The 25676-nt window shown below is 49.2% G+C and overlaps 1 protein-coding gene across 6 annotated transcripts; it reads left to right on the plus strand.

Moving 5' to 3' along the window:
• Positions 1–4903: 4903 nt before the first annotated feature.
• On the plus strand, positions 4904–25676 carry GRIPAP1 (GRIP1 associated protein 1). Of its 6 annotated transcripts, none has more exons than XM_033849588.2 (26): positions 4904–4967; positions 7028–7094; positions 7236–7297; positions 8271–8297; positions 9176–9283; positions 11871–12021; positions 12854–13038; positions 13231–13281; positions 13986–14017; positions 14121–14168; positions 14308–14407; positions 15716–15793; positions 16005–16097; positions 16831–16965; positions 17371–17466; positions 17697–17909; positions 18041–18154; positions 18952–19029; positions 19114–19209; positions 19338–19394; positions 19501–19600; positions 21479–21609; positions 22729–22851; positions 23009–23102; positions 23936–24090; positions 25129–25676. In XM_033849588.2, the coding sequence occupies exons 1-26, from the start codon at positions 4926–4928 to the stop codon at positions 25219–25221; spliced, it is 2529 nt and encodes an 842-aa protein (XP_033705479.1). In that variant the 5' UTR covers positions 4904–4925; the 3' UTR covers positions 25222–25676. The 6 variants fall into 6 exon arrangements, with proteins under 6 accessions (XP_033705479.1, XP_033705480.1, XP_073655783.1 ...); XM_033849589.2 differs by having other exon boundaries at positions 13234–13281; XM_033849590.1 differs by lacking the exon at positions 4904–4967 and adding an exon at positions 6580–6811.

Below are 25676 nucleotides of genomic sequence, written 5' to 3' on the forward strand. Positions count from 1 at the left end.
TGGTAAAGTTGTTTCCCACAGGAGTACAGGTTAACAATTCTGATATTGCTATACATATACACTGGGATCAAACAATTAAGTAAATGGGTGGTGGATGGCTGGAGCTGGGCTTCTCACTGTTGGAATGGAAGGCTACAGATGAGCAAGAAGGGGAGGCTAGAATGTACTACGTGGTACTGGAATATCAGTATGAATTTGTGTTTATCTTAAAATATATAGATGGGGGCTTCCCTAGTGGCACAGTGGTTAAGAATCTGACTGCCAATGCAAGGGACATGGGTCCGAGCCCTGGCCCAGGAAGATCCCACATGTTGTGGAGCAGCTAAGCCCATGTGCCACAACTACTGAGCCTGCGCTCTAGAGCCTGCAGGCCACAACTACTGAGCCCACGTGCCACAACTACTGAAGTCTGCGTGCCTAGAGCCTGTGCTCCGCGACAAGAGAAGCCACCGCAATGAGAAGCCCACGTGCCGCAACCAAGAGTAGCCCCTGCTCGCAGCAACTAGAGAAAGCCCGTGTGCAGCAATGAAGACCCAACCCAGCCAAAAATAAAAACAAACAAATACATAAATAAATTTATTAAAAATATATATAGAGAGAGATGAATAGATACAGAAATACTTATAGATATGTGTGTATACATGGGTTAGCATGCATACATCGATTTTCTAGCTCCTAGGATCATAAACATGGTCAAAAGACAACTGAAAAAATGGGACAATATATATGCAACATATATTGCAATATAGTGTTAATATCTCCAATATACAAAGAACTCTTGAAAATTAAGGGGAAGAAAGTCCAAAAAGCCACTAGAAAAAATGGGCAAAAGATGTGGGCGATTCACAGATTAAAAAAGGATATTAAAATGGCCTTAACTTATATGAAAAGCACAATTTCACTCATAAGTAGAGAAAAACAAATTAAAACTACACCAAGAGAATGGATAAACAAATTGTGGTATATCCACAGTATGGAATTCTACTTATCAATAAAAAGGAAAAAATACTGGTACACACAACTTGGATGAATCTCAGAAGCATTATGCTGAGTGAAAGATGCCAGACACAAAAGAGTATATATTGTCTAATTCCATTTGTATGAAACCCTACAAAAACACATATAATCTACAGTGACAGAAAGCCAATCAGTGGTTGCCTAAGATGGAGTGGAGGGTTGGGATGGGTCAGTAAGGAACCTTTTGGGGGTAATGGAATTTTTCCATATATTTATTGTGGTGGTGGTTACATCTTTGTATGTGTTTGTCAAAACTCATTGAATTGTACCCTCAAAATAGGTAGAGGGGTATACAGATAGAGAATATATCTCAATAAAGTTCATACGCTGAAAAAGGAAAAAAAAAAAAGAGCCCTGGCTGAAACCATTTTCCCACAGCAGGCAGATCATTTGGTCTGATGAAAATGAGCGGGAAAAAAACTACAATGAGATACCATTTCTTTGTTCTGAGATTGGAGAAAATTTAAAAATACAACAACACAGGCTATTGGCTAGTCTGTGGGGAAACAGGCACTCAAACACGTCGATAGTGGGAATGAACTTGGAACAGCCCTTTTGGGAGGGAACTTGGGAGTATCAACTAAATCCAGATATTCACTTTTTGATGCAGCAATCCCAGTTCTATGAATTTACCCTGACGATACACCTCAGATAATAAAAAAATACCTATAGGTACAAGGTTATTCTTTTTGGCATTGTTTATAATTGCAAAATATTGGAAACCACCTACATGGGCAAACATAGAAGAGTGGCTAAATTATGATACATCTACAAAATGGGGTACTATGTACCTGAGACCGAGAGAGGGAGAAAGAAGATATTATCAAATGAAAAATGCAAAGTGTAAAAGAATAGTTATAGGATGCTACCCTTAATGTAGGATAAATAAGATAATATACATGTATGTGTCAGGGCAGAAAAAATTTTCCTTCTACTCTTCTAGGTTCTTTGCTGGTTTAATAATTAAATTGACATAAGACAGAGTAAGAGGAGAAAAACTAATTTCGTATGTACAGGATACCGATAAAAATATGAGACCCAAAAGTAGTTAGGCAATTGAAGCTTATATGCCATCCTGAGCTAAGGAATGGAATAGGGGCTTCAAAGGGGTTTCAAATGGGAGGAGGGCAATTCACAGGATGATAAGAAGAGCAGATGTTTGGTAGTCAAATGTTTGCCCTGCCACGTGGGTAAGTCTTTCAGATAAAAAGTTATCTCTGATATAGCTCTCTTTCTGGGCCAGACCCCTATCTAAATTCTTCTAAGCAGTTAAAAGAGAGGTAAACGTTTTTCTTGAGTGTGCTGGGTCTTGATTGCTTTCAGCTTAAAATAAGCCACACGCCAAAGTGGAACATTTTGTAGACATTTCTTCAAAGAAGACATACAGATGGCCCACAGGTACATGAAAAGATGCTCAATATAGCTAATTATTAGAGAAGTGCAAATCAAAGCGGCATGTTTTGGTGTGGCATTTCTGCTCCCCTTCATATGTGTTCATTTGTGCGAAAAGAAACAGAAAAGATAAACCAGAAATTAAATAGATTAGTTACCTCAACAAGGGGGTGGAGGGGAGGGCAAAATGGAATTCAAACGAAAACAAAGGAACCTAACAATATTTCAAATGAATCGTGCAGCCTCATGGGGGGTGGTGGGAAGAGGGAGAACTAACCCAAGTAATTTTTTAAATTAATTAATTATATTTATTTATTTTTGGCTGCGTTGGGTCTTCATTGCTGCGCACAGGCTTTCTCTAGTTGCGGCGAGCAGGGGCTACTCTTGGTTGCGGCACGTGGGCTTCTCATTGCAGTGGCTTCTCTTGTCGCAGAGCACAGGCTCTAGGCACACAGGCTTCAGTAGTTGTGGCACTCAGGTTCAGTAGTTGTGGCTCTCGGGGTCTAGAGCTCAGGCTCAGTAGTTGTGGCTCTCAGGGTCTAGAGCTCAGGCTCAGTAGTTGTGGCGCACGGGCTTAGTTGCTCCGTGGCATGTGGGATCTTCCCAGAGCAGGGGTCGAACCCATGTCCCCTGCATTGGCAGGCGGATTCTTAACCACTGCGACACCAGGGAAGTTCCCCCAAGTAATTTTTGAACACAGTATTTTGACTACCATCAGATTAAAAACAAAAAGGAACTGCATCAAATATTGAAGCTACAATAGGCTTGTTAAACACAGTATTTTGACTACAGACCACCAGGAACCTGAAGACAAAAGAAACTGTAAAAAAGTATTGACCTGTAGTTGGTAGATTTGTTTTTCACAGTCTTGTGGGTTAGCAATTCTGGAGTTAATGTGTATTATATAATTACACAAATAAGTAAATTTATTGTGGATATTGGGAGCTAGGTTTCTTTCTGTTGGAGAAGGGACTTACAAATATGAAAAGTAAGGAAACTAGAATGAATCTTGTGTTGTTGTGTTGAAATGGAAGGTATTAGTAGTGTACTTATGTTTTTAAAGTATATATGCCTATAGCAAAATATATAAATATAGATGTGTGTTTACATGGATTAGACTATATACATGTATTTTCTAGCTCTGTACACTGAGAGGGCCTAGAAACAATTACACCCTAGTAGCAATGAATACTTTCTCAACTGGGGCTGAAAAGGAATAATGTTGAGTCTGGAGCATCTTGTAATGCCAGAAAGGAAGTGCATTAAAAAAAATGATGGGGGCATGTCAAAGGGACACAAAAGTCAACTTGAAGGAGCTCCCACTGGCCAAATCTGGGACAATTTGAGTGTCAAAGGAAATAATGATAGTGATTGATTATAATGTATAATGTATAATGAATAAAATAAGAACACGAGTCTGTACAGATATAAACACATAAATGGGGAAGAAGAGAAAGCTCTTCCTTACAGTAGAAGAGTAACAAGTATCAAAGGAATGTTGGTGTTAGAAAATAATCGATGGATGCTGAAGCCAATGGTTCAAAATTTTTATATTTAGAGACAGAGAGAGAGAGAATGATAAAGCAAAGGTGGCAAAATGTGAACAATTGATGAATCTGGCAAAAGGGTACAGGGAATTTCCTTGTACCATTCTTGTTTTTCTGTACGTTTAAAATGGCATCAAAATTAAGTTTCTCCCCCCCACCCCCCGCCAAAAAATAAAGAAAATAGGGTGTATCCTAGTAGAGATATGTTGCTGCTAAACATGCTTTCTAATTTTTTTCTTTCCCACATAAAAACTACTGTTTGGGTGGCAGGGTTTGCAGAGGTGGCCGGTAAGCACAAGAGAGGCTTATAATGCATTTTAATACTTATTTGAATGTTCCCGGTGTTTCGTCATCCTATTTTTGTTTTTCAAATGCAGCTTTCCCGTTTGCGTCACTGCCATTCTTTCCTCACAGGTATTTTAAATTTATTGGTGGCTAGGCCCTTTATCTAACAACAGCATCATGTAGAAAATCAGCGTCAAATCTTTAACAACAAAACAAAACAAACAAAAAAAAACGTCAACGGTTTCACCAAAGGCGGAATTCCCTTTCGGGGTCACCCGGAGGAGGGCGGGAGCAAGACGTGCGAAAGCTTCCGCTTTCTTTTCTACGGTAAAGCCAACCATTCTCCTTAAAGGAGTACCACAGAAGCGTGATTTTCGGTCGGCAAACGCATCCCTAGCGACGAGTCCACCCATGACACAGGGATGCCATAGTGTCGCATCACAATGAGTAGTCTATGAGAGCTCAAAAGCCAGAACAAATGACCTTGATTCTGGTAAAATATTACATTGCAATTCACCTAACCTGTCAGTTTCCTTCTCTTGTTTTCCAAAATGCTGAACTTCCGGAGTAGACTCCTCCCCCCTCTATTCCTGCCCAGTGGTTTGGTCCGACCTTAATACTACTGACAGGAGGGACAAACTGCGTCTGCGCAGAAAGCTCTTGGGGGGGTGGGGGGGGAGGAACATGGCGCAAGCTCTGTCTGAGGAGGAGTTTCAACGGATGCAGGTGCCGCTCGCCGGGGAAAAGACCACCGGGCTAGGCGACGGGAGGGCGGGGAAGAGAAAGATCGTCCCACCGGCTTTGTGCAGGGGTTGGTTGGGATGGACCTTGAGCCTAAGGGGTTGGTCTGGAGAAGGGAAACTGAGGCTCCGAGTGGTGAGACTACTGGATTCCGAGATACAATTGGGTTCTGAGGGGATGGATTCTGTTAGCCTTGTGGGCGGAAGAGAGAGTCCTAGCGTGGGCGATACCTTACTCAGACTTGGAGGGGACGAGACCTTTGGGCCCGTGCGGGGGACACCTTGGGTGGGTGACGGTAATGCTGGGGTTTGAGGGAAGGAGATCCTGAGAGGGGGAAACCATTTTTGCCTGGAGAGGAAGGAAGCGGGTGTTGGGCTGTTTGCTTCGTGGTGGGGGGAGCCCTGGAGAGGGCAATACCATTATCGGTGGGAGGTGGACGTTTTTGTGGGAGATACCACTATGTCAGGGGACTGGGGAAAGACCCCACATGTCATTGTTCCTGGGAGGTGGAGCTCCTGTGCGAGGGGTGGTAGCGGATCCCAAGAGAGGGCAGTACCATTGGATGATTACGGGTGATCCCATTAGATGTGGGGTGAAGAAGGCCCTGAATGGGTAATACGATTAATCCTTGTTGGAGAGAGGACCAGAGGAGGTGAAAGAGTGATACCTTGGACTGCGTGGAGGGGAAATCACCAGTCTGTGGAGAGGTACCCTGACTGAGTTCTGTGACCACTTGATTCTTTTTGGGGGGACTCTGAGATGGATGAAAGGCCAGAGTGGGCCCTTGTTGAGAGAATTCCTTCCTGGGGAAGGCCATTGGATTTTGTGTGGAGACTGAAAGGGGGAAACCCTGCGTAGGGTCCTGTGGGAGGACAGGAGGAACTCCGAGTAAGAGCAGGTAATCCATTCATCCTTGAATGAAGGAAACCAGTTGTCACTATGTGAGGGACCCTGAGGGTGGAAGACTGAGATAATTGGACCAAAAAAGGGGAAGGCCCCTGTAACTTGTGCAGAGTATTCCATGTGAGTAAGAGTAATCCAACTGGCCCACCCAAGGCCTTGTGGGGGAAAAACCCTGAAGGGTATAACGTCATCCCATTGGATTATGAATGGGGAGATCTTGAGGGGTATAGGGGATCCTTGAATGAGGAAGATTGATTCTATTGGTCATGAGTGAAGGGAAAACCATTGGGCTCTGATGGATAGACACTGTAAGTGGGTGCCAGGGGTGTTCCAACTGGATCAGGACTGGGGGAGACAGATCACTGGGTCTGGGAGAGGACAGGGGCAGGAAAGATTCTGTAGAGGCCAAGCCCTCTCACCTTTAGCAGACCACCCAGGGATGGAGGCTGGTGCCGTGGGAGAGAGGGAAAGGTCCTGGTGGGGTAAGGGATGGTGGTCTGGGAAGAATTGGCCTCAGCACCTACAGGGCTGGTAGGTAGGGATATGCTGTTTGGAATGGCCCATACTTCACTTTCCCTCAATTCTTGAAAGGGGTCTGGACATATTTTGAGAGCCTTGGGGGTGGGGACCCTGGGAAGCCCCCTTTTACTCAGTGAAATTGGTCATAATACCAGGCTCTCTTCCCTTGGGAAAGAGGGAGGAAGGCAATCCCCTGCCCCCTACTCTGGCCAAGAGGATAGACAACACCTCTGACAGAAGACAGAACAGTGTTTAGCGTGTGACGAGGCCAGTCCAGATGAAGAGGCAGACTTTATCCTTTGGGCATGGAACACACATGAGCAAGAGACTGACTGGGTCAGCACTCTGTCATGGCCTGAGGGCACAGCTGGATTGGAAGGGGAGAGATGGAGGCAGCAGGGAGACAGGTGAGGCTGACTGTGTTTATATAAGTAGAACTGGAGAAGGTGGGACAGGCTGAGTGGCTGGACTTATTTGGGATGAAGCAGGCACGGGTCTTAGGAGTGACTAAAGAGGCGCATGGAGGGCAGCAGGGTCTGTAGGGCTCAGGGGATTGGTTCTCTCCTCATGAGGGTAGGGGGCACATTCCTGCCAAGTCATTTCCTTCCCTGCTTCTCCCTAAGGCTCAGCTCCTAGAACTCCGGACAAACAACTACCAGCTTTCAGATGAACTACGCAAGAATGGTGTTGGTGAGCCAAGAGGGTCTCATTAGATGGGGGTGGCTTTGGAGGACAGAGGCCAAGGGGAAAAAATCTCAGAGGCCTGGCAGGAGGACCTTTCAGCTCCTTACCGCTGACTGAGGCTGAGACTCCCTGCTTTCCCCACACCAGAACTTACCAGTCTTCGACAGAAGGTCGCCTACCTGGATAAGGAGTTCAACAAAGCTCAGAAGGTACCTCCTTCCACCTACTCACCCACCCATGTGGGTAGCCATCTGACTCATTCATCTGTCCAGTGAGCACCTACAGTGAACCAGGCCTAATGTTACATGCTGTCACTAGTCGTTCAAAAATTTCTCATGGAAGTCTCCTTTGTTTGGTAATTTTATCTAGGTCTGCTTAATTTATTAATTAATTTTCATTTACTCTTAATTCATTTTTAATTTCAATTACTCATTCTCATTCACTGATTTCTAACTAAATAATCAAATCTATCAGTAAGTCTGCCTTGAACCTGCCTCCTGTCCCCCACTCATACTCCTGCCTTGTGCTCCTATTCCCCACCCCTGTCCTGGTCCTGTTGGTAAAGTGAGACTAAAACTACCTCTCAAATCCTTTGAAGATGAGATAGCATATAACCTATCATGGCCCCTCAAGGCATTCAAGGCCCTCCTTTGTCTCTTTCTTCACTGCTCTGTCCCCATGCATAGTACAATGTTATACGCAGTATGTTCTCCATATATATTTGTTAGATGAAGGAACACAGAATGCAGAAAGTCTGGCAGTCAGAAAGCTAGGCTTCTCTTTGGTAGGGTACTGATTTCCCAACCTGGCAATGCCCTCAGCTGCCCAGCAGGGGAACAGCAGTTTCCACGGTGCATGGGAGGGATCCACATAGATGTGTTTGGACAGATGGAACAGTGAAGCCATAATTTCTGAGTCCGGAGATCCAGCCTATGAAGGGTTAAATACTAAGACCCATGAAAAGCCTCAAGAGCTTAGAGGAAAGGATGTAAGCAGGGTGCTCCTCATTCACCCACTCACTCCATCATTCCTGTGGGCTACAAATTGTGGTTAAAGACACCCCCATCCCTCACCCCCTGTTATCATGGTCCCCCCTTGACACTTGCCACAGTATCTCCATACCCTAGTGAGGGAGTCCATCTCTGGTCACCTTATCTCTCTTCTCACCTCCCTCACCTTTAGGCACTGAGCAAGAGCAAGAAAGCTCAGGTAAGGGGACCCCTGGCGGGTAAATGTGTCTGGGAGACTGTCTTAGAGGGGATATTTCTGTATGCTGGGATCTCCTGGTACTGGCCTTTCTTTCTCTGTGTGTGTGCTTGCATCTGTGACTACCTCCCTGCCATGTGTTTTTGTGTCTATCTTTGTTCTCCTGTTTTGTCTCTCACTCTGCACCTCTCTCTGTATGTCTTTCCTTCTCCCTTTCTTTCTCTGTGTCCTCCTCTCTGAGTCTCTCTTTGTCTCCGTCTTTCTGTTCCTCTCGGATTCTTGTTTCTCTCCCCAACCTTCTCTTTTTCTTTCCCCCACCTGTTCCTATCTCTGCCATCGTTTCTCTCTTTCCTTCTTTCCCTTTCTTCCTCTCTCTTGACTCCTTGTTTCTCTCTCCCCTGTTCCTCTCTCTCCTGTTCCTTTTTCTCTTCCTGATTCATTTCTTTCCCTGACCCCCTCTCTCTGTTCTCCCTCTGTTGATCTCTCTGTTCCTATCTCTCTGTCGCCCTACCTTTTCTTTTTTTCTCTCTCCCCCATCCCATCCCTCTCTCCTTCCCTATCTAACCCCCTTTCCCCATCTTTCTCTGCTTCCTTTCTTCCCTATTTCTATATACCCCTCTCTTTCCTCCCACTGTCTCCCCTCATCCCTTTCTCCTTCCACATCTTCCCTTCTCTCTACCCCATGTCTCTCCTCCCTCCTTATCTCCTCTTTTATCCCTCCTATGTCTGTCTGTCCCCCTGTATCTCCTGATTTCACCCATCTCATTCTCTGTACCCTATGTTCTCCCCCAATGTCATTTTCTCCCTCTCTCTGTTTCTTTGCCCTACTGCCCCATCCTTTCTACCCCTGTTGGAGACCTGGCCCACATCTGCCACTGCAGGAAGTCGAGGGGCTGCTGAGTGAAAATGAGATGCTGCAGGCAAAGCTGCACAGCCAGGAGGAGGACTTCCGTTTGCAGAACAGCACGCTTATGGCCGAGTTCAGCAAGGTGCTGGTGCCCTGGATAGTTGAGGGGGGTCCAAGGGGTAGGGGCCACCTGGGCTGAAGCCGGAGGGCAGCTGAGGGTGGTTGGACAGAGGCTGGCCCTGGGTCACTGTCCATGGTGCTGAAACAGGGCCTCGATCTCTGCTGGGGGGCAGTGATTTGACAGATGGGACCGCCCACTGTGCTGGGATTAGAAGGCTGCAAGCCATGAGGTCAGCTGGTTCCTGACCAAGTCACTCCTTTCCTTTGAGCTTCAAGTCTCCTTGTGTATATTTTGGGGCTGATGCTGTGGAGCCCCAGGTTGTCGGGAGGTCTTAGGTAAAATTCTTATGCTTAGTATGGGATGGAAAGATGTTCGAGCTGCTTCCCTTTTCTAAGTTTTTCATGTGTTGTAAGGGAAAAAGTCTCACAGCAACAAAAAAGGTATTTCCAAGGCTCTACCTGAGAATGTAGGGCTCAAAACCTTAAGAAAGAAAACAAACCAAAAACACAACCTTTGTGTAGGTACAATACCAGAGGCAATTTAGTAAGTAGTAGTTAAGAGCCAGAGGCCTAGATTAAACTCTTGGCTCTGCCTTTTACTAACTGTAACCTTGAGCAAGTCACTTAAGCTTCCTGTTTCTTGGTTCCCAAATATTTAAAATGGAAAAGATGATAATGACAGCACCTGCCTGGCAGGGCTTTTGTGAGGATTGAATGGGTTAATGTCTATAAACCACTTAGAACAGAGCCTTGCACATAGTATCAGCTATGTAGGTGTTAGCTACTGATAGTATCCTTTTATTAATTCATTTTCCCTCTAAAATATTTCTTGACTATTTAAAAGTTTTATATCCATCCTGTGACCTTGCCCTGCCTCAGCCCTTACCACCTGTATTCCCACAGTCTCCTCGCTGGTCTCCTCACTTCTAGCTTCTTTTACCAGACCAAGCCATAACGGTTGTCCTGACCCGCAGGTCTTACCACATTGCTTCTTTAGACAACACCTCCCAGTGGGTCCTCATCCCCGAAATTTCAGAACCCCTGGTGCTCACATAACAGCTGACCTCATCGCCTCACTTCTCACTGCTTCCTGCCTCTGGCCTCAGTGGTATCATGGTTCTTGCTGGGCGAGGCAGGGACAGTTATTCCTCTATAAACCCAGCTCATGTTTCTCAGCACCTGCCCTGGGCTAGGCACTGAGCCAGGTATAAAACCTCCTTCGCACTACCCCTCCTCCTCCTGGAAGCTAGAAATGCTCACAGGGAGACCTGAGTTCCAGGCCCGCCTCCACCACTTATTTGCCAAGATATTTCAGCTCAATTGTTCCTTCAACAAATAGTTATTGAGCCCGCACTATGTGCTCTGTGTTCTGGAAATAGCTGTGAGCAGTACAAAATAGTCCTCCCTCTTGGGTAGCTTCTATTCTGGGGGTGGGATGGGGAAAAAGATGATAACATAGTAAACAAATAATAATAATAGCACTGATAGCTGACAGTTACATAGTGTTTACTGTGTGCCAGGTCCTGTTTGATGTGCTTTACATTATTCACTTATTTAATTCTCACAGCAAACCGATGAGATATCATTACTATCCCTATTCGACAGATGGGGAAAACTGAGCCCCCTAGAGATGAAGTAATTTGTGCCAAGGTGAAATGGCAGAGTAGAAATTCACATCCAAGCAGTCTGGCTTCCGAATCTATGCTTATGACCTACGTTACAAAATAAAATTTAATTGTGAATCACAATTTATGATCCAAACATTTTCAGAGATTTAAAAAACTAAGAACATGTTAGGTAAATTTAATTGCAATTCGTGCTAGGTAAGAAAGAAGCAAACAATGCTGTGCTAGAGAGTATTGGAATTTCTGTGTTGGGGGATACTACTTGAAAGGTAACATTTGAGCAGAGCACTGAAGGATGCAAAAAAGTCAGTCATGTGAAGAACTGGATGAAAGGAATGGTGTTCTGGGTAGAAAATATCCCAGGCAATAAAATAAAAATTCTCTGTGGGCCTCAGTCTTCTCATCTGAAAATGGGGACATAGGATCTTGTCAGGTCTGCCGTGTGAACTGTGTTTTCTTCAGGAGTTGAGCAGGGGGCTGGCTTAGTTTTATTTGCGTTGTACTCCTCTCCACGGGCTCTCCAAGGGCTAACGAGAGGGAGCCATGGGCAGTGCTAACCCTGGAAATGCTCTGAAAGCTGTCTGTGGTGCCTCGGCTCCCAGACGCAGACCCCTCCACAGAAGAAGGCTGGCAGTGGGGCTATCCATGATGCTGACATCTTGGACCAGCAACTTCCAGAGAAGCCTGCGGTCTTGGATTGCAACTGTGAGGTTGAAAGCGGGCAAGCAGAAAATTGTTCTCAGTATTCTCCATCTTCCATGTCTCTGTCACTTAACAGGTGTTTGAGTTTGAGGTTGTTTAACATCTGTGCCTCAGTGTCCTTATCTGTGAAGTGGGGATAATGAGTAATGAGAGCCTCTACATCACAGGGGCGTTATGGGAATTAAATGAATTGTAAAGTACATGGGCCAAATGCTATGTATATTTCAGCAAATGTTGTTCTGATTCTTTGCTCTTCTGCTACCTCACTTGTCCCCTGCTCAGCTCTGTAGCCAGATGGAACAGCTGGAGCGGGAGAACCAGCAACTGAAGGATGGGGCTGCCAGGGCAGGGGCTACCCAAGCCGGGAGCCTTGTGGATGGGGAGCTGCTGAGACTGCAGGCAGAGAACACAGCCTTGCAGAAGAACGTGGCAGGTGCATGGAGACCCTCCTGGGGATGTGGGGACCTTGGGGCTTGAGTAAGGTGTTGTCTTCCCTGGGGGAAGAAAAAGGCTTCAGAATCAGGCTTGGCCCTGCCATGAACCAGTGTATGATTTTGGACAAGGCATTTCACCTCTCTGAGCCAAAGCTTTGTCATCTACGAAGTGCATGTAGTGATGTCTACCACCTGGAAAATTGTAGTAGAGATAAGAGGTGATATATTTCTGAGCTTAGTTCAGCACCTGGTACCTAGCAAATGTTACTGATAAGCAGATTGAACATCAGAAAGGAGGTGTTTGCTAAATGGAGAAAGTGAATGAAGGAGTGTTAGGAAGATTCTGAGCCCAAGTTGTCAGTGGGGTCTGGGATGAAAGCTGAAAGAAAGTTTGATAAAGTGTGGGAGTGAGTGTCCTGATGTGTGGACTTGTGGAGAGCAGCTGGGCTTGTGGGGTGGTGGGTGGTAGTTTGGTGATCAGGAAGGAGACTTTGTAGAATGTGGCTGGGGATTAGAGGTTATAGGAGGATTCAGCTGTAAATGGAGGATGGTGGGCATCACCTTGGAGGGCTGTGGGAGGGGCTTGGGGATGGGGGTGGGGCTTGGGAAATTATCTTGGGCTGATTTGATGGTAGACAGGATTTCCGTGGTTGGTGGGGCTTAAAAGATTTGTGAGAGGTGGGGGCGAACCTTTGTTTTGTAGGCTTATGGCCACTGAGGCAGGGTTTCTGCTACCTAAGGGGTTGAAGGCCAGTTCTCCTTCTATTTGAGGTGTGTCAGGGGTCTTCTGAGACAACTTCATCCATCATATGTCTCTGTTCTACCCACCAGCCCTGCAGGAGCGCTACGGGAAAGAGGCTGGGAGGTCCCCAGCTGCCAGTGAGGATCAAGGGGATCCCTTGGGGGGCCCAGCTTCCCCTGTCCTGGCCCCCATGCCATTGGCAGAAGTGGAGCTGAAATGGGAAATGGAGAAGGAGGAAAAGAGACTGCTCTGGGAGCAACTGCAAGGCTTGGAGGTGAATCTGGGTCTGTTGGGGCTGGGGTGCCAGGAGGCAGGCAGATGCCCTAGCTCTGCCTGTGGTCCCACGGAGCTATCTGTGACATCACCATCTTGTGGGCTGATGGATTAGGAAGGCAGGAGGGCAGGGAAAGGCACAGGCCTTACCTCCCTGCTTGCTGATAACAACTCCCTCCCTCATCCTTCCCAGCAGACCTTGAAGCAGGCTGAAACATCCAGGCTGCAGGAAGAACTTGCTAAGGTGGGGCTGCCGAGCTTTCCCTGGACTTTGCCCCACCCACTCCCCACCTGCCATGCTTCCCCTGGTAGGGTAGAGGGGCAGAGTATCTCTTCAAAGCCTCAGTTTTGTCATCTGTGAAATGGAGAGACTCTCATTTATGTCTCAGATTTGCTTTCAATATGAAATGGGCTAATGTGGTCCTTCTATGTCTTGTGCATGGCAGGCCCCATCCCATCCTTCTGGGTCCTCCGATCTCTGCTTTTTCATTCATCTATCCATCCACCCATCCGTCCATCCATCCAAGCATTTATAGACTGCTGGCTCTTACCTTAGGAACTTGAGACCCAGTGGTGAGGCAGCCAATCATGATCCTGTTTTCCAGGCCTCCCAGCCTAGCTATTCTATGACATGGCCATCGGTCGATAGGTCGGAGGCATAAATGTTGGGCTTTGGAGCCTGAGGAGCTGGGTAGAGGTCATGTTTTTGCTGCCGACCAGCTGCGCAACCAAATTATTTAACCCTTCTGAGACTCAGTTTCCCATTTGTAAAGCCAGTGGTGCTCACTTCTCAGGACTGTTTTGAGGATTCCATGAGGTAACAAAAGTAAATTCCAGTTTCTATAAAGGACTTAGTAGGAAGTGTCTGTAAACATGAAGTAAATTTTTGTCTTTATTAATATTATTCTCATTCTTATCACTTGTCTGTACCCTCCTCCCCCACTCCAGCTTGCCGAGAAACTGAAAAAGAAACAAGAAAGGTAAATTTCTTTCTTCCAGAGCTGGGGGGAAGGGGTTTGCGGGGACTAAGGAGGGGATTGACTTGTGGAATGGACCCATATATGTCTGTCTTTCTGTGCCCAGTTTTTGCCGTCTGCAGACAGAAAAGGAGACACTATTCAATGACAGCCGGTAACTACCAGGGTTGGGGATATTGGTGGACAATGGGGCAGTGCCCAGCAGGATTAACCGAAGATCACAGGGGCAGAGCTGGGAGACTGGGCCTCAGTCTGTGGTCAATGTGCCCCTCCCTCCCACCAATCACCCCCAGGAACAAGATTGAGGAGTTACAACAGCGGAAGGAAGCTGATCTCAAAGCCCAGTTGGCTCGAACTCAGAAGCTGCAGCAGGAACTTGAGGCTGCCAATCAGGTAAGGGGTTGGGTTCTGAGATCACTGGGATAGGGACAGGGCTGGGAGTCCGGGGAGCTCTGAGGTCTACGGAGGCTAGTTGGGGAGTCTGATATTTCCTGTGTTGGAAATATAGGGACTGGATGGGTCCTGGGCCCCCTAGGAGCTAGGAAAATGGGAACTAGGGAACCCCGAGAGCCCTAGGAGTTGGGCTAGGAATCTGCATGAATTAAAGATCTCAGCGGGGCTGAGGACTAGGGGCCTATGTGCCACAGGTTTGGATGAATCTGAAACTCCAGGGGATTAGAGACAGGAATCTGGAGAAATCTGTGGTCACTGGATTGGGACCAGGAGTTTGGAGTGAGTCTGAACTCCCTGGAGGTTGGGTAACTTTGAGACCTATGGGGGCTGTGTGGATATAAGACTTTCAAGGGTAAGACAGTTGGGCCTGGAGTCTGAGTGCATTTGAGACCCTCAGAGCTTGGGGGCTGGTTTGGGTCTTAAGACACCTAGGAAGTTGGATCATGTGAGTTGGTGGTCCCTGGGGGCTGTGAATAAAAAACTGGTGAGTCTGAGACATCGAGCGACTGGAGCAAAAGTCTAGGTAGGTCTGAGGCTCCTAAGGGTTGGCGGCTGGGTGACTTTAAAGCCTCCAGCCTTCCCCTTAGAGTGAGTGAGTCTCAGGTCCCTTGGATTGGGGGCTATGATGGCTTGTGGGTCTAACTAAAGCCCCTAGGAGCTGGGGACAGAAGTCTGGGTAAAACCGGGTGTGAAGATCCCCAGAGACTGGGGACAGGAGTGGCAGGTGTGGTATCAGTCTGAGACCTCACCAGGAGCTGGAAACTACACACTTGTATCAGTTTGAAATCTATAGGATCTGGGGTGGTGAGTTTGGGTGGGTCTGAGACACTTGGGAACTAGAGACATGGGGGTTGCCTGTGTCTAAAACCCCTGGGGGTTGGGGTCAGGAATCTGGGTGAAGCTGTAGTCCCTGGGGGTTGGGTGTGTCTGAGAATCCTGGGGCCTCTGAGCTGGAATCTGGCTGAGTGTGAGACCATCGTATGGATGGGGACTGAGTGAATTTGAAATCCCCAGGAGCCTAGGTGGTTTCTGGGGTGCTTAGAACTGGGATACAGGGGTGTGTGAGGCCCCTGGGGATGATGACCAAGAGTCTGGGTGAGCCTGAGATCTCTGATGGCTGGGTAGTCCAAGGCCCTCAAGTACTTAGGCAGCATGCTGCCAGGTGGTCAGAGAGGGAGTCTGTGTGGTCATATGTACCCCAGGGGAGGCTGAGGTCTGGAATGGGCTCCCCTGACGTGGTCCCCACAGAGCTTGGCAGAGCTGAGAGATCAGCGGCAGGGGGAGCTCCTGGAGCATGCGGCAGCTCTGCGAGCCCTACAAGATCAGGTACATTGTACTGAGCGGGCTCAGGGAGGTGGGGGTGAGGGTGGGGGCAGCCTCAGTGGGTATTGTACAGGCAGGCAAGGCCCCAGGGTCCTGCTTCCCCTGGTCGTCGTTCTCGTGGGTGTGTGTATGTGTGTCCTTTCTTTCTTGGCTGCGGGTAGGTCCTGTCCTCCTGTTCTGGACCCACTCTCACTCGTTGTGGGGGTGGGGCCAGGTGTCCATCCAGAGTGCGGATGCGCAGGAACAAGTGGAAGGACTTTTGGCTGAGAACAATGCCTTGAGGACTAGCCTGGCTGCCCTGGAGCAGGTACAGGACACGTGGGAGCCTGCGCCGATCCCTCCGCAGCTCCCCATCTCCCTCTGCTTTTGATCCACATTGGGGCAACGTCGTCTGGACCTCATGCTGTTCTCCTGCCTCTGTTTCTGTTTCATTCTCAGCTTCTCCTTTCTGTTGGCTTCCACCCCTCTTCTCTCTGGACATCCATCCCTGCTTTTTTTTGCATTCTAGTTTCTCTCCAGTAAACTGCAAGAAGTGTGCTAATCTTAAGTGTACACTCAGTGAATTATCCCTGTCTGTATATTTATCTGTCTCCATGTAGCCACCACCCAGATGAAGATATAGAGCATTTTCAGCACCCCAGAAGGTCCCTTTTACCCCTTCTCAATCAATGCTTCCCCAGAAGTAACCACTCCTCTGACCTTTAGCAACATAGATTAGTTTTGCTTGCTTTTCAACTTCATGTAAATGGAATCAGACACCCAATCTATGTCTGGCTTCTTTCCTGAAGCGTTATATCTGTGAGGTTTATCCATATGTAGCACTGATCTGTTCTACTTTGTCTGTGTACTATTTCATTGTATGAATATACCACACTTACCAATCCCCTGTTGATCTCTTTCTCTCACTGCTTTTCTCTTTGAAATACTCTCTCTCTACTCCTGGCTCTCCTTCCATCTCTCTCCCTGTCTCCCTGGAACACCCCGTGACTGGCCCCTGGGGCCCCTTTCACTCCACTTTCCATCACCACCACTCTCTCCAGATCCAAACAGCAAAGACCCAAGAACTGAATACGCTCCGGGAACAGACTGCTGGGCTGACAGCTGAGTTGCAGCAGCGGCAGACTGAGTATGAGGACCTCATGGGACAGAAAGATGACCTCAACTCCCAGCTCCAGGTGACGCCTCTGGCTTTGACCTGTCTCCTCCTAGTTCCCTAGTCCTGGCTCAGTGGAGTTTCCCATGAGGTGCTGTGGGAAGACCATGGAGTCAGGTGGACCTGGGTTCCAGTCTGACTCCCGAACTTATTAGCACCTGTGTGTCCTAGACCAAGTCATTTCACTTGAGACTGAGCCTCTTCAGTTAGTTAGGATAGCCATTCAGATTCCACAATAGAAACCGGAATAATAGCAGGAGAATGAATGCTGGGGAGCAGCTAGCAGCCTCTGCCATGTTTCTCATCTAGAAATAGAACATCACCCACTTTACCAGGGTTAAGGGAGATGTTCTACCAGAAATGTCCTGGGTGCGCAGCACCTCCTGGGGCCTGTTTATCAAACTCACCCTTTTTGTCCCCACATTAGGAGTCATTGCGAGCCAATAGTCGGCTGCTGGAACAACTTCAGGAGCTCGGGCAGGAGAAGGAGCAATTGACCCAGGAACTACAGGAGGCTCGTAAGGTGGGCAACACCACAGGGGGAGGCCCAGTCTGCAGGGGGCCAGGTGATGTGGGCAAGCCCACGGGAATGGGAGGGCACAGAAAGTGACCAGTTCCATGAGGACGGGTGAGTGACTTAGCCGTTCAGTCGGGATGGGGAGGAGGTGGACTTCGGCTTGTTCCTTGGGCCTTGTTTGGTGTGGGGGGAGGAGGTTGACTGACCTCCTCCTGCCCCCCTCTCCTGGGTGCCAGAGTGCTGAGAAGCGGAAGGCCATGCTGGATGAGCTAGCCATGGAGACGCTGCAGGAGAAGTCCCAGCACAAGGAGGAGCTGGGAGCAGTCCGACTACGGCACGAGAAGGAGGTGCTGGGGGTGCGCGCCCGCTACGAGCGTGAGCTCCGTGAGCTACATGAAGACAAGAAGCGGCAGGAGGAGGAGCTGCGCGGGCAGATCCGCGAGGAGAAGGTGGGTGGGCAGATGATAATGCCTCTCTGCGTCTAAAACCTGGGGAGCGTAGCCTTGCTGATGGGCCAGGGGATGGCGTGAGTGAGGCGCCCGCTCCTCCACCTGGCCCTTGCTGCTCTGCCCTCTTGCAGGCCCGAACGCGGGAGCTGGAGACTCTCCAGCAGACAGTGGAAGAACTTCAAGCTCAGGTACACTCCATGGATGGAGCCAAGGGCTGGTTTGAACGGCGCTTGAAGGAGGCTGAGGTGAGTTGGTGCAGAGGCTGGTTGTGGGGTATGCATGTCAAAGCAGGGGACTGGAAGTGGTCAGGCCCTGGAACTTTCTGAGGCTCTGGACTTGGGCATCCCCACAGCGCCCCCTGGCTCAACAGCAGCCCTCTGGAGGGGATCAGGCCATGGCCATCAATCAGTAGGGCAGAATGTCAGATGTGCAAATTTGAAAAGGCACCTCTTCCTTCTGAAATTGTACTTCTGTCGGAAGATTATTATAATATAATAATTCTAATTTTGATGCAACCAGAACTTTTACTACCATTTTCTGGAAAACTCATGGTAATACATAAGAGGCAGTGTCACGTAGCAGTGAAGAGCACACATGCTGGAGCCAGTTGTTTGCCTGGGTTTGAATCCTGTCTGGGCTGCTTTCTAGCCCAGACAGGGCAAGTAAATAACTTGCCTTGGGCAAGTTATTTACTTCTCTGTGGCCCGTTTTTCGACATCCGTAAAAAAAGGGATAACAATAATACCGGCTGTCTAGGTATTACGGGAGGGTTATATAAACTGAGTTAATATATGTAAAATCCCTACAACATTCCTGGTGTGCAGTAAGCGCTACGTTATGTTTTATTAAGTAAAGTAAGATGTAAATGCAGATGTTGGGCTTCGATGTGAATGGCGCAGCCCTCAACGTGACACTCTGTTTCTTCTCTGCATACGCAGGGGCCCTGCTGCAATCCCTCACACCGCTCACTGGGTGTGATGTCCTCTGGGGGGTGTGACGTCCTCTGGGGGGGCCGTGGCCAGACCTGGGACTTGTCTTGTAGGAATCTCTGCAGCAGCAGCAGCAGGAACAAGAGGAAGCCCTCAAGCAGTGTCGGGAGCAGCACGCCGGCGAGCTGAAGGTGCCCATTGCATGATGGCATTCCTCTCTGGTGGGAGGACTGAGGTTTCCCAAGCTGCGGCCTGAGCTGCCCTCTGCTTTGCAGAGCAAGGAAGAGGAGCTGCAGGGTGTGCGGGATCAGCTCCAACAGGCCCAGGAGGAGCGGGACTGCCACCTGAAGACCATCAGCAGCCTGAAGCAGGTCACCCACTGGTCCCTCCTAGTCCCTCGACACATCCTGGGCCTCAGCATGCAGTAATGGGGCAGGGAGGGAGCACGCTGCATGCAGCCATTCTGGCACCCACCAGCTGTGCTTTCTCTATCCCACAGGAGGTGAAGGACACGGTGGATGGGCAGCGAATCCTGGAGAAGAAGGGCAGTGCTGCGGTACGATGGTGAAAGGTGTCCAAGCATGGCCCACTCCTGCCCTGCGGCCTCCCCCACCTGTGGGCCCACCGGGCCTCAGCCCCTATCTTTCCCCCGTTCCCCACAGCTCAAGGACCTCAAACGGCAGCTGCACCTGGAGCGGAAACGGGCGGATAAACTGCAGGAGCGGTTGCAGGACATCCTCACCAATAGCAAGAGCCGCTCAGGTGAGGGGCCCGGATGGCAGGGGAGGCTGAAGTGTGGGGAGGCAGAGCTTGGGTCTGAAGGCTGGGGCTGCTTCCTATACTTCACTCTGCAGGGCTCTCCTGTGTCTTCTGTCCCTCTTGCACTTTGTCTGTCTTTTACCCTTTCTCTGCGTCTGTCCCACCTCTGTTTCTTTCTTTCTTTCTTTTTAATATATTTATTTATTTATTTATTTTTGGCGGCGTTGGGTCTTCGTTGCTGCGCGTGGGCTTTCTCTAGTTGTGGCGAGCGGCGGCTACTCTTTGTTGCGGTCCACGGGCTTCTCATTGCAGTGGCTTCTCTTGTAGCGGAGCACGGGCTCTAGGCACGCAGGCTTCAGTAGTTTTGGCACGTGGGCTCAGTAGTTGTGGTGCATGGGCTTAGTTGCCCCACGGCCTGTGGGATCTTCCAGGACCAGGGCTCGAACCCGTGTCCCCTGCATTGGCAGGCGGATTCTTAACCACTGCGCCGCCAGGGAAGTCCCTCCTTCCTCTATCTCTCTCTCTCTGTGTGTCTCTCTCTCCTTTCTGCTGTGTCTCTTCTCTGTTTCTGTCTCTCTCTGCCTCCTCATGTCATCTCTGTATCTGCCTTTCTCTCCTGGCTTTCTCTTTCTAGTTCTCTCCTTTTCTCCTCCTGCCTTTTTCTTCTCCCTGTTCCTTTATCTCTGTCTCTCTTCTCTCTCGGCTGTGTCTCTGTTTGTCTCCCCACTATCCCTCATACACTCCCACACCTCACCCAGAGTCTCTAAGTCTCTTGTATCCATTCTCTCATTCTATAAATATGGACTGAGCCCTCTCGCTCACATCCAGGGTCCCTGGTAGGAGGCCCGCCCAAATCTCAGTCCCCTAGGAGCTCCCTGTTGAGCTAGGGAGACAGACTTACAATCAGGCAGCAACACTACCGTGTGATCATTATGCAGCTAAAATCCATGTTATTTTTGCCACTTAAGGCAGAAGACACAACAGAAAAATTTGAGTTGCCTTGGACTTTTTTTAAGAAAGAAATGGCCTTTACATATGTTTAAATAAATAAGATGCAGTGATGGCTCTGGTGCATCTCCCATATCACAAACGAGAGAAAACGTGCTCCCTGTCCCTCCACAGCCATCCTGCTCTTGCTGGAGATCCTTGGCTTGTGGTGTCAGCCCCCCTCCCTGACACCCAGAAGCAGCTGCAAGAACAGAGACACAAGCTTAGTGGCTGTGTTTCAAGTGACATGGCAAAAACGGGTGTATCTCTTACCAAATCAATGTCTCGCTGAGGCACTCGGTCTCCTGAAGTTACCTCTCTTTATAAGGGAGGACTTTTATTTCTGTTCTGTTACAGATTGGTGTACAGATCAACAAACAGATTCAAAATTGTGTGCCATACATTCTATCCGTCCATTAGGTGAAATTCAGATTTAGGTGCATGGCTACGAGTCTGCCGCCATCTTTTCTCTCTCTGTCTCTGCTCTGACTAGTGTCCTTAGCCAGGGTCTCTGTTTGCCTCTATCATCAGCTCTGGCTTGCTGTCTCTCTGGGGTCTTCTCTCTGCACATAGGGGTGCCCCTCTGCCCTCTTCAGCTGTCTTTACCCTGAGTCTGAGTGCATTCACCACTTTATGCCCATGTGTGTCCACATCACCATCTGTCTCCCCATCTTCACCTTTGTTTCACTTCTGGTGTGTGTTTGCCTAGAGAGGCAGCTCCTTTTTCGGTTTCTGCCTTTCCCTACCCTACTGTCGGCTTCCACTGTTACCCATGCCTGAGTGTCTCTTTGCCTCTCTCCACCTCTGTCAAATCTATTTCTGCCTCTTCTTGCCAGTCGGTGCCCTGGGACCCTGGGGGATTGGGGCTCAGATTTCTCTTCCCTCTCTGCCCAGGGCTCGAGGAGCTGGTTCTATCAGAGATGAATTCACCAAGCCGGACCCAGACTGGGGACAGCAGTAGCATCTCCTCCTTCAGCTACCGCGAGATCTTGCGGGAGAAGGAGAGCTCGACTGTTCCAGCCAGGGTAAGGGGCAGGGAAGAACCTACAGCCCCAGCTTCTACCCAAATTCTGGGCCCTCCTTTTTCCCTCCCCTGCAGCCATCTTCTACTCTGGGCCCAGCACACACATTTTCTTGTCAACTTTTCCTCAAGCTCACCAACTTGGATTCAGATTGCTAAATGGGGGATGGACAAATTATTCTCTCTGACCCTCTGTTTCATCATCTTTGGGCTAATTCCACCTTTCCTGGTGCTATAAAATATGTGGCTCATAGTAGGTGCATTATCCATGTGGGAGATCCTTTTTTCCAACTCATAATTATCACTTATTATTATTGTTGTCTGTGTCAGCTTCCTTGCCAGACACTTTTATTTGGAAATAACCTTTTTATCATTCTGTAAGTAGTATGTATACATTGTAGAAAAGTTTAAAAAACACAAGCAAAGATTTTTTTTAAAAATCCAAAGAAATCACATCTTCACCATACAGAGATCACCACTATAAATCCTTAGTTCATAACCGTTCTAGACCTCTCTCTCTCTTTTTTTTAAACCTAAATAAGACTACAAGTAACCTGTTGATCTCTACCCTCCCAATTTGGTAAATTTTCATCTTTTTGAATACTTTGACCTTAGTCAGATTTCTCTAGTGCTTTATTGCTGGTTTTATGGAAACCAGCATTCAATTTCAGAGCACATTTGCTGCATCTGGTTGCTTTATGTGCCTTAAGTCTCTTGAATCTAGTGTGATCCATTTTTTTCATGACATCAACCTGTAGAAGAGACCAGCCCAGTTGACCTGAAGAAAATGTCCCACCTTTGGGATTTTCCTGCTGGCTTCCTAGTGGTATCATTCAGCTCATTTCTCTCTCCCCTAGTTTTCCTGTCAACTGGAAGTGAGAGCTCATTTGTTATAGGCTCTCTCTTCATGGTCTCAATAAGGCTATGGTGTGGTGGTTCCTGTCTCCCCCTTTAAAAGGCAAAGGGGGATCCAGAGTCTCTGAGGGTGCCGAGGCTTGTCTGCAGTTTGTCTGCAGCCCCAGTTGCAAAGCCCACCCTGGCTTGGTTCTCCTTCTCAGCCCCTGATCCTATCTGGGGTGTCGGCACTGAGCCTGGGCTGGCCTCTCTGCCTTCTTCCCCGCAGTCCTTATCCAGCAGCCCTCAGGCCCAGCCCCCGCGGCCAGCAGAGCTGTCAGATGAGGAAGTGGCTGAGCTCTTTCAGCGCCTGGCAGAGACGCAGCAGGAAAAGTGGATGCTGGAGGAGAAGGTGCTGTCTGCCTGCTCGTCCCCTCTTGGCCTGCCCTTGGGGAGGAGCCCGGGGTGGCAGGAGTGGGGGGTGGGGGTGGGGCAATATCTGGCCAGGCCCCTCCTCATGGGTGAACATGCACAGTTGAGGGCCTGAGGTGGGCTGGGCCACCCTGCAGGTGAAGCACCTGGAGGTGAGCAGTGCGTCCATGGCAGAGGACCTCTGCCGGAAGAGCGCCATCATCGAGACCTATGTCATGGACAGCCGGATTGGTCAGTGCCCCTCCCCAGCCCTCACCCCTCGTCCAGCCCCTCACCTACCCCCTCCTTCCCCAGTGTCCAGAGCTGCGGCTTCTCTCCTCTCCTTACGGAACTCACCAAAGTTACTGCCGAGACCACAGGTGCTAGAGGGAAGAGCCAGGCAGGCCAGGACCTGTGTGTCTTGCTCTGTATTCCATCTCTTGTCTCGGCTCCTCCCTCCTGTCTGAGTCTCTGTCGTCTCTCCACTCTCCTTTCTCTAGTGTCTCTCCGTCATTCCCATTGTCCTTTCTCCTCCCTGTGTCTCTTCCTTTGCTTTCTCTCCCTTCTCTTCTTTCTGCCCCATCCCCCCTTCATCTTGTCTCACTGTTCCTACTGCCTGTCTAAATGGTTCCACCTCTGGAAATTTACATTCTCTGGATGCATATCCCTTTTAGGGTCCTTCTCTCCGCTCTTCCTCCCCTTTCCTCCTTTCTCCTCTTCCTTCCTCCATCCCCCATTTTTATTTCTTTTGTTCCCTTCTTTCAGATCTTCTCCTCTCCCTGTTTTTTCCTCATTAATCAGAATAATACCAGTTGACGCTTGCTGAGAGCTGACTGTGTGCTCTGTGCTTTGCATACAGATATGTGTTTTTCCAGCTCCATGAGTTAGTTCCTAACCCCATTTCTCAGGGCCGCACAGCTAGTAAGTGAAGCCAGGTCTCACATGGCAAAGCCTCTGCTTCCTCCATTAGATGGCTTCTCCCCCCCCATTTTTCTCCCCCACTCTCTGTTTCCCTCTTTCCTGCTCTGTCTCTGTCTCTCCTTCGGCTCGACCGAGGGGGTGATTCTCAGCCTGGGCCCTTGCAGATGTGTCTGTGGCAGCAGGCCACACAGACCGTAGTGGGCTGGGCAGCGTCCTGAGAGACCTAGTGAAGCCAGGCGACGAGAACCTTCGGGAGATGAACAAGAAGTTACAGAACATGCTGGAGGAACAGCTCACCAAGAATATGCACTTGCACAAGGCAAGTGTGGCCTACCAGTCTACCCCTTTGTCTCTCCAGCCACATAGCCCCTGTGTCATCTGTCAGTCCCCTCTCCACACACCCCATTCACCAAGCACTCCTTCCCCCTCATCTTCCCATCCTCCAGTCAACCTACTCACTATCAGTTTAGTCTTTCACTCTTCCCTCTGTCCTTGCACCCACCCACTCATCCATTCATACACACATTCAGCCACTCTCCCATCAACCCACCTACTATTTGTCCATCTGCCCTGCTACCCGTCTAATCATCTGCCCATGCCTTTGCACCCATCTCCTTTTTTTTTTTTTTTTTAATATTTGGCTACACCGGGTCTTTGCGGCACGTGGGATCTTTAGTTGCAGCATGCGGGATCTAGTTCCCTGACCAGGGATCGAACCCGGGCCCCATGCATTGGGAGCGTGGAGTCTTAACCACTGGACCACCAGGGAAGTCCCCTGCACCCATTTCCTGATGCATCACTCTCTCTTACCTACTCATCAGTCACCCCTTGTCTTACCTTTTACCCACCCACCCAGCGACCTGCTTGCCTACCTGTTGTCCTCCATCTGTCCTCTGAACAGTTCATTTTTCCACCTATTTGCCTACCATGGATCTCCCATGCATCCACCCACGTGTCCACTCACCCATCCTGCCACCCAAGTATTTCCCCATCTCTGGGGGAAGTCAGAAATGATGCAAGTCCGGCCCCTGCCTCTGAGAAGCAAGCTCACCATTTAGAGACAAGAAGGTGGCAGGGGTAGGGGTCATGTCCTCCAGCCTCACCACACAGAGCAGATGATCCACTCCCATGTCCATATCCCTAGCTCCGGGCACTCCTCACCCCCTCACACACACCACACACACCTTTTCCGAGCCCAGCCCACTGCTGGGAGCTCTGGGAGCTGCTCCAAATACCTTCCTGTCTCAGGCTAGACATAGCTGGGCATTGATGGGATGAGAAGGATGACACAAAGGCTTGATGAGGGTGCCATCGCCTGCCACCTTCTCTGACTCCTGATGGCTCATTTGTTTCTTAGGACATGGAAGTTCTGTCCCAGGAAATTGTGCGGCTCAGCAAGGAGTGCGTGGGGTCCCCCGACCCAGACCTAGAGCCGGGAGAAGCCAGCTAAAGACCTGCAGGCTGCACCCACTCCCTCCCTTCCCCACCCGCCATTCCCTTGGGCTGTGGTGGGAAAATGGGGGCCAGCGCCAAAATCAGATAGGTTGGGAGACTGGACATTAAAGGGGTTGGAGGCCTGGTGGCTGGCGTTAGTGACCCTGTCTTAGGGCCGAGGCCCCTGGGGAGTGGGGAATCCTGAGGGGAGGGGCAGGGATTCTCCTCCTTCTTGGCCCTGGCTCCCAGGGGCCTTTGCCTTCATCTCTGCATGAGCTCTCCCTCCCAGAGACCAACTCTTTTTTAATTTTATTTTATTTTTTAATTTATGTCTGGAAGCCTGGCTACTCTGCATTTGGGATTGGGGATGCTGGGTGGGGCACGGTCCATGTTCAGCGTTCTAGCAACATGTGTGTGTGTGTGTAAAAGCTGTGCAGCCAAAATACCATCTGGCCAGACTGGCCCACCCAC

The sequence above is a fragment of the Tursiops truncatus genome, chromosome X (assembly GCF_011762595.2).
Source record: "Tursiops truncatus isolate mTurTru1 chromosome X, mTurTru1.mat.Y, whole genome shotgun sequence".
NCBI lineage: Eukaryota > Metazoa > Chordata > Mammalia > Artiodactyla > Delphinidae > Tursiops > Tursiops truncatus.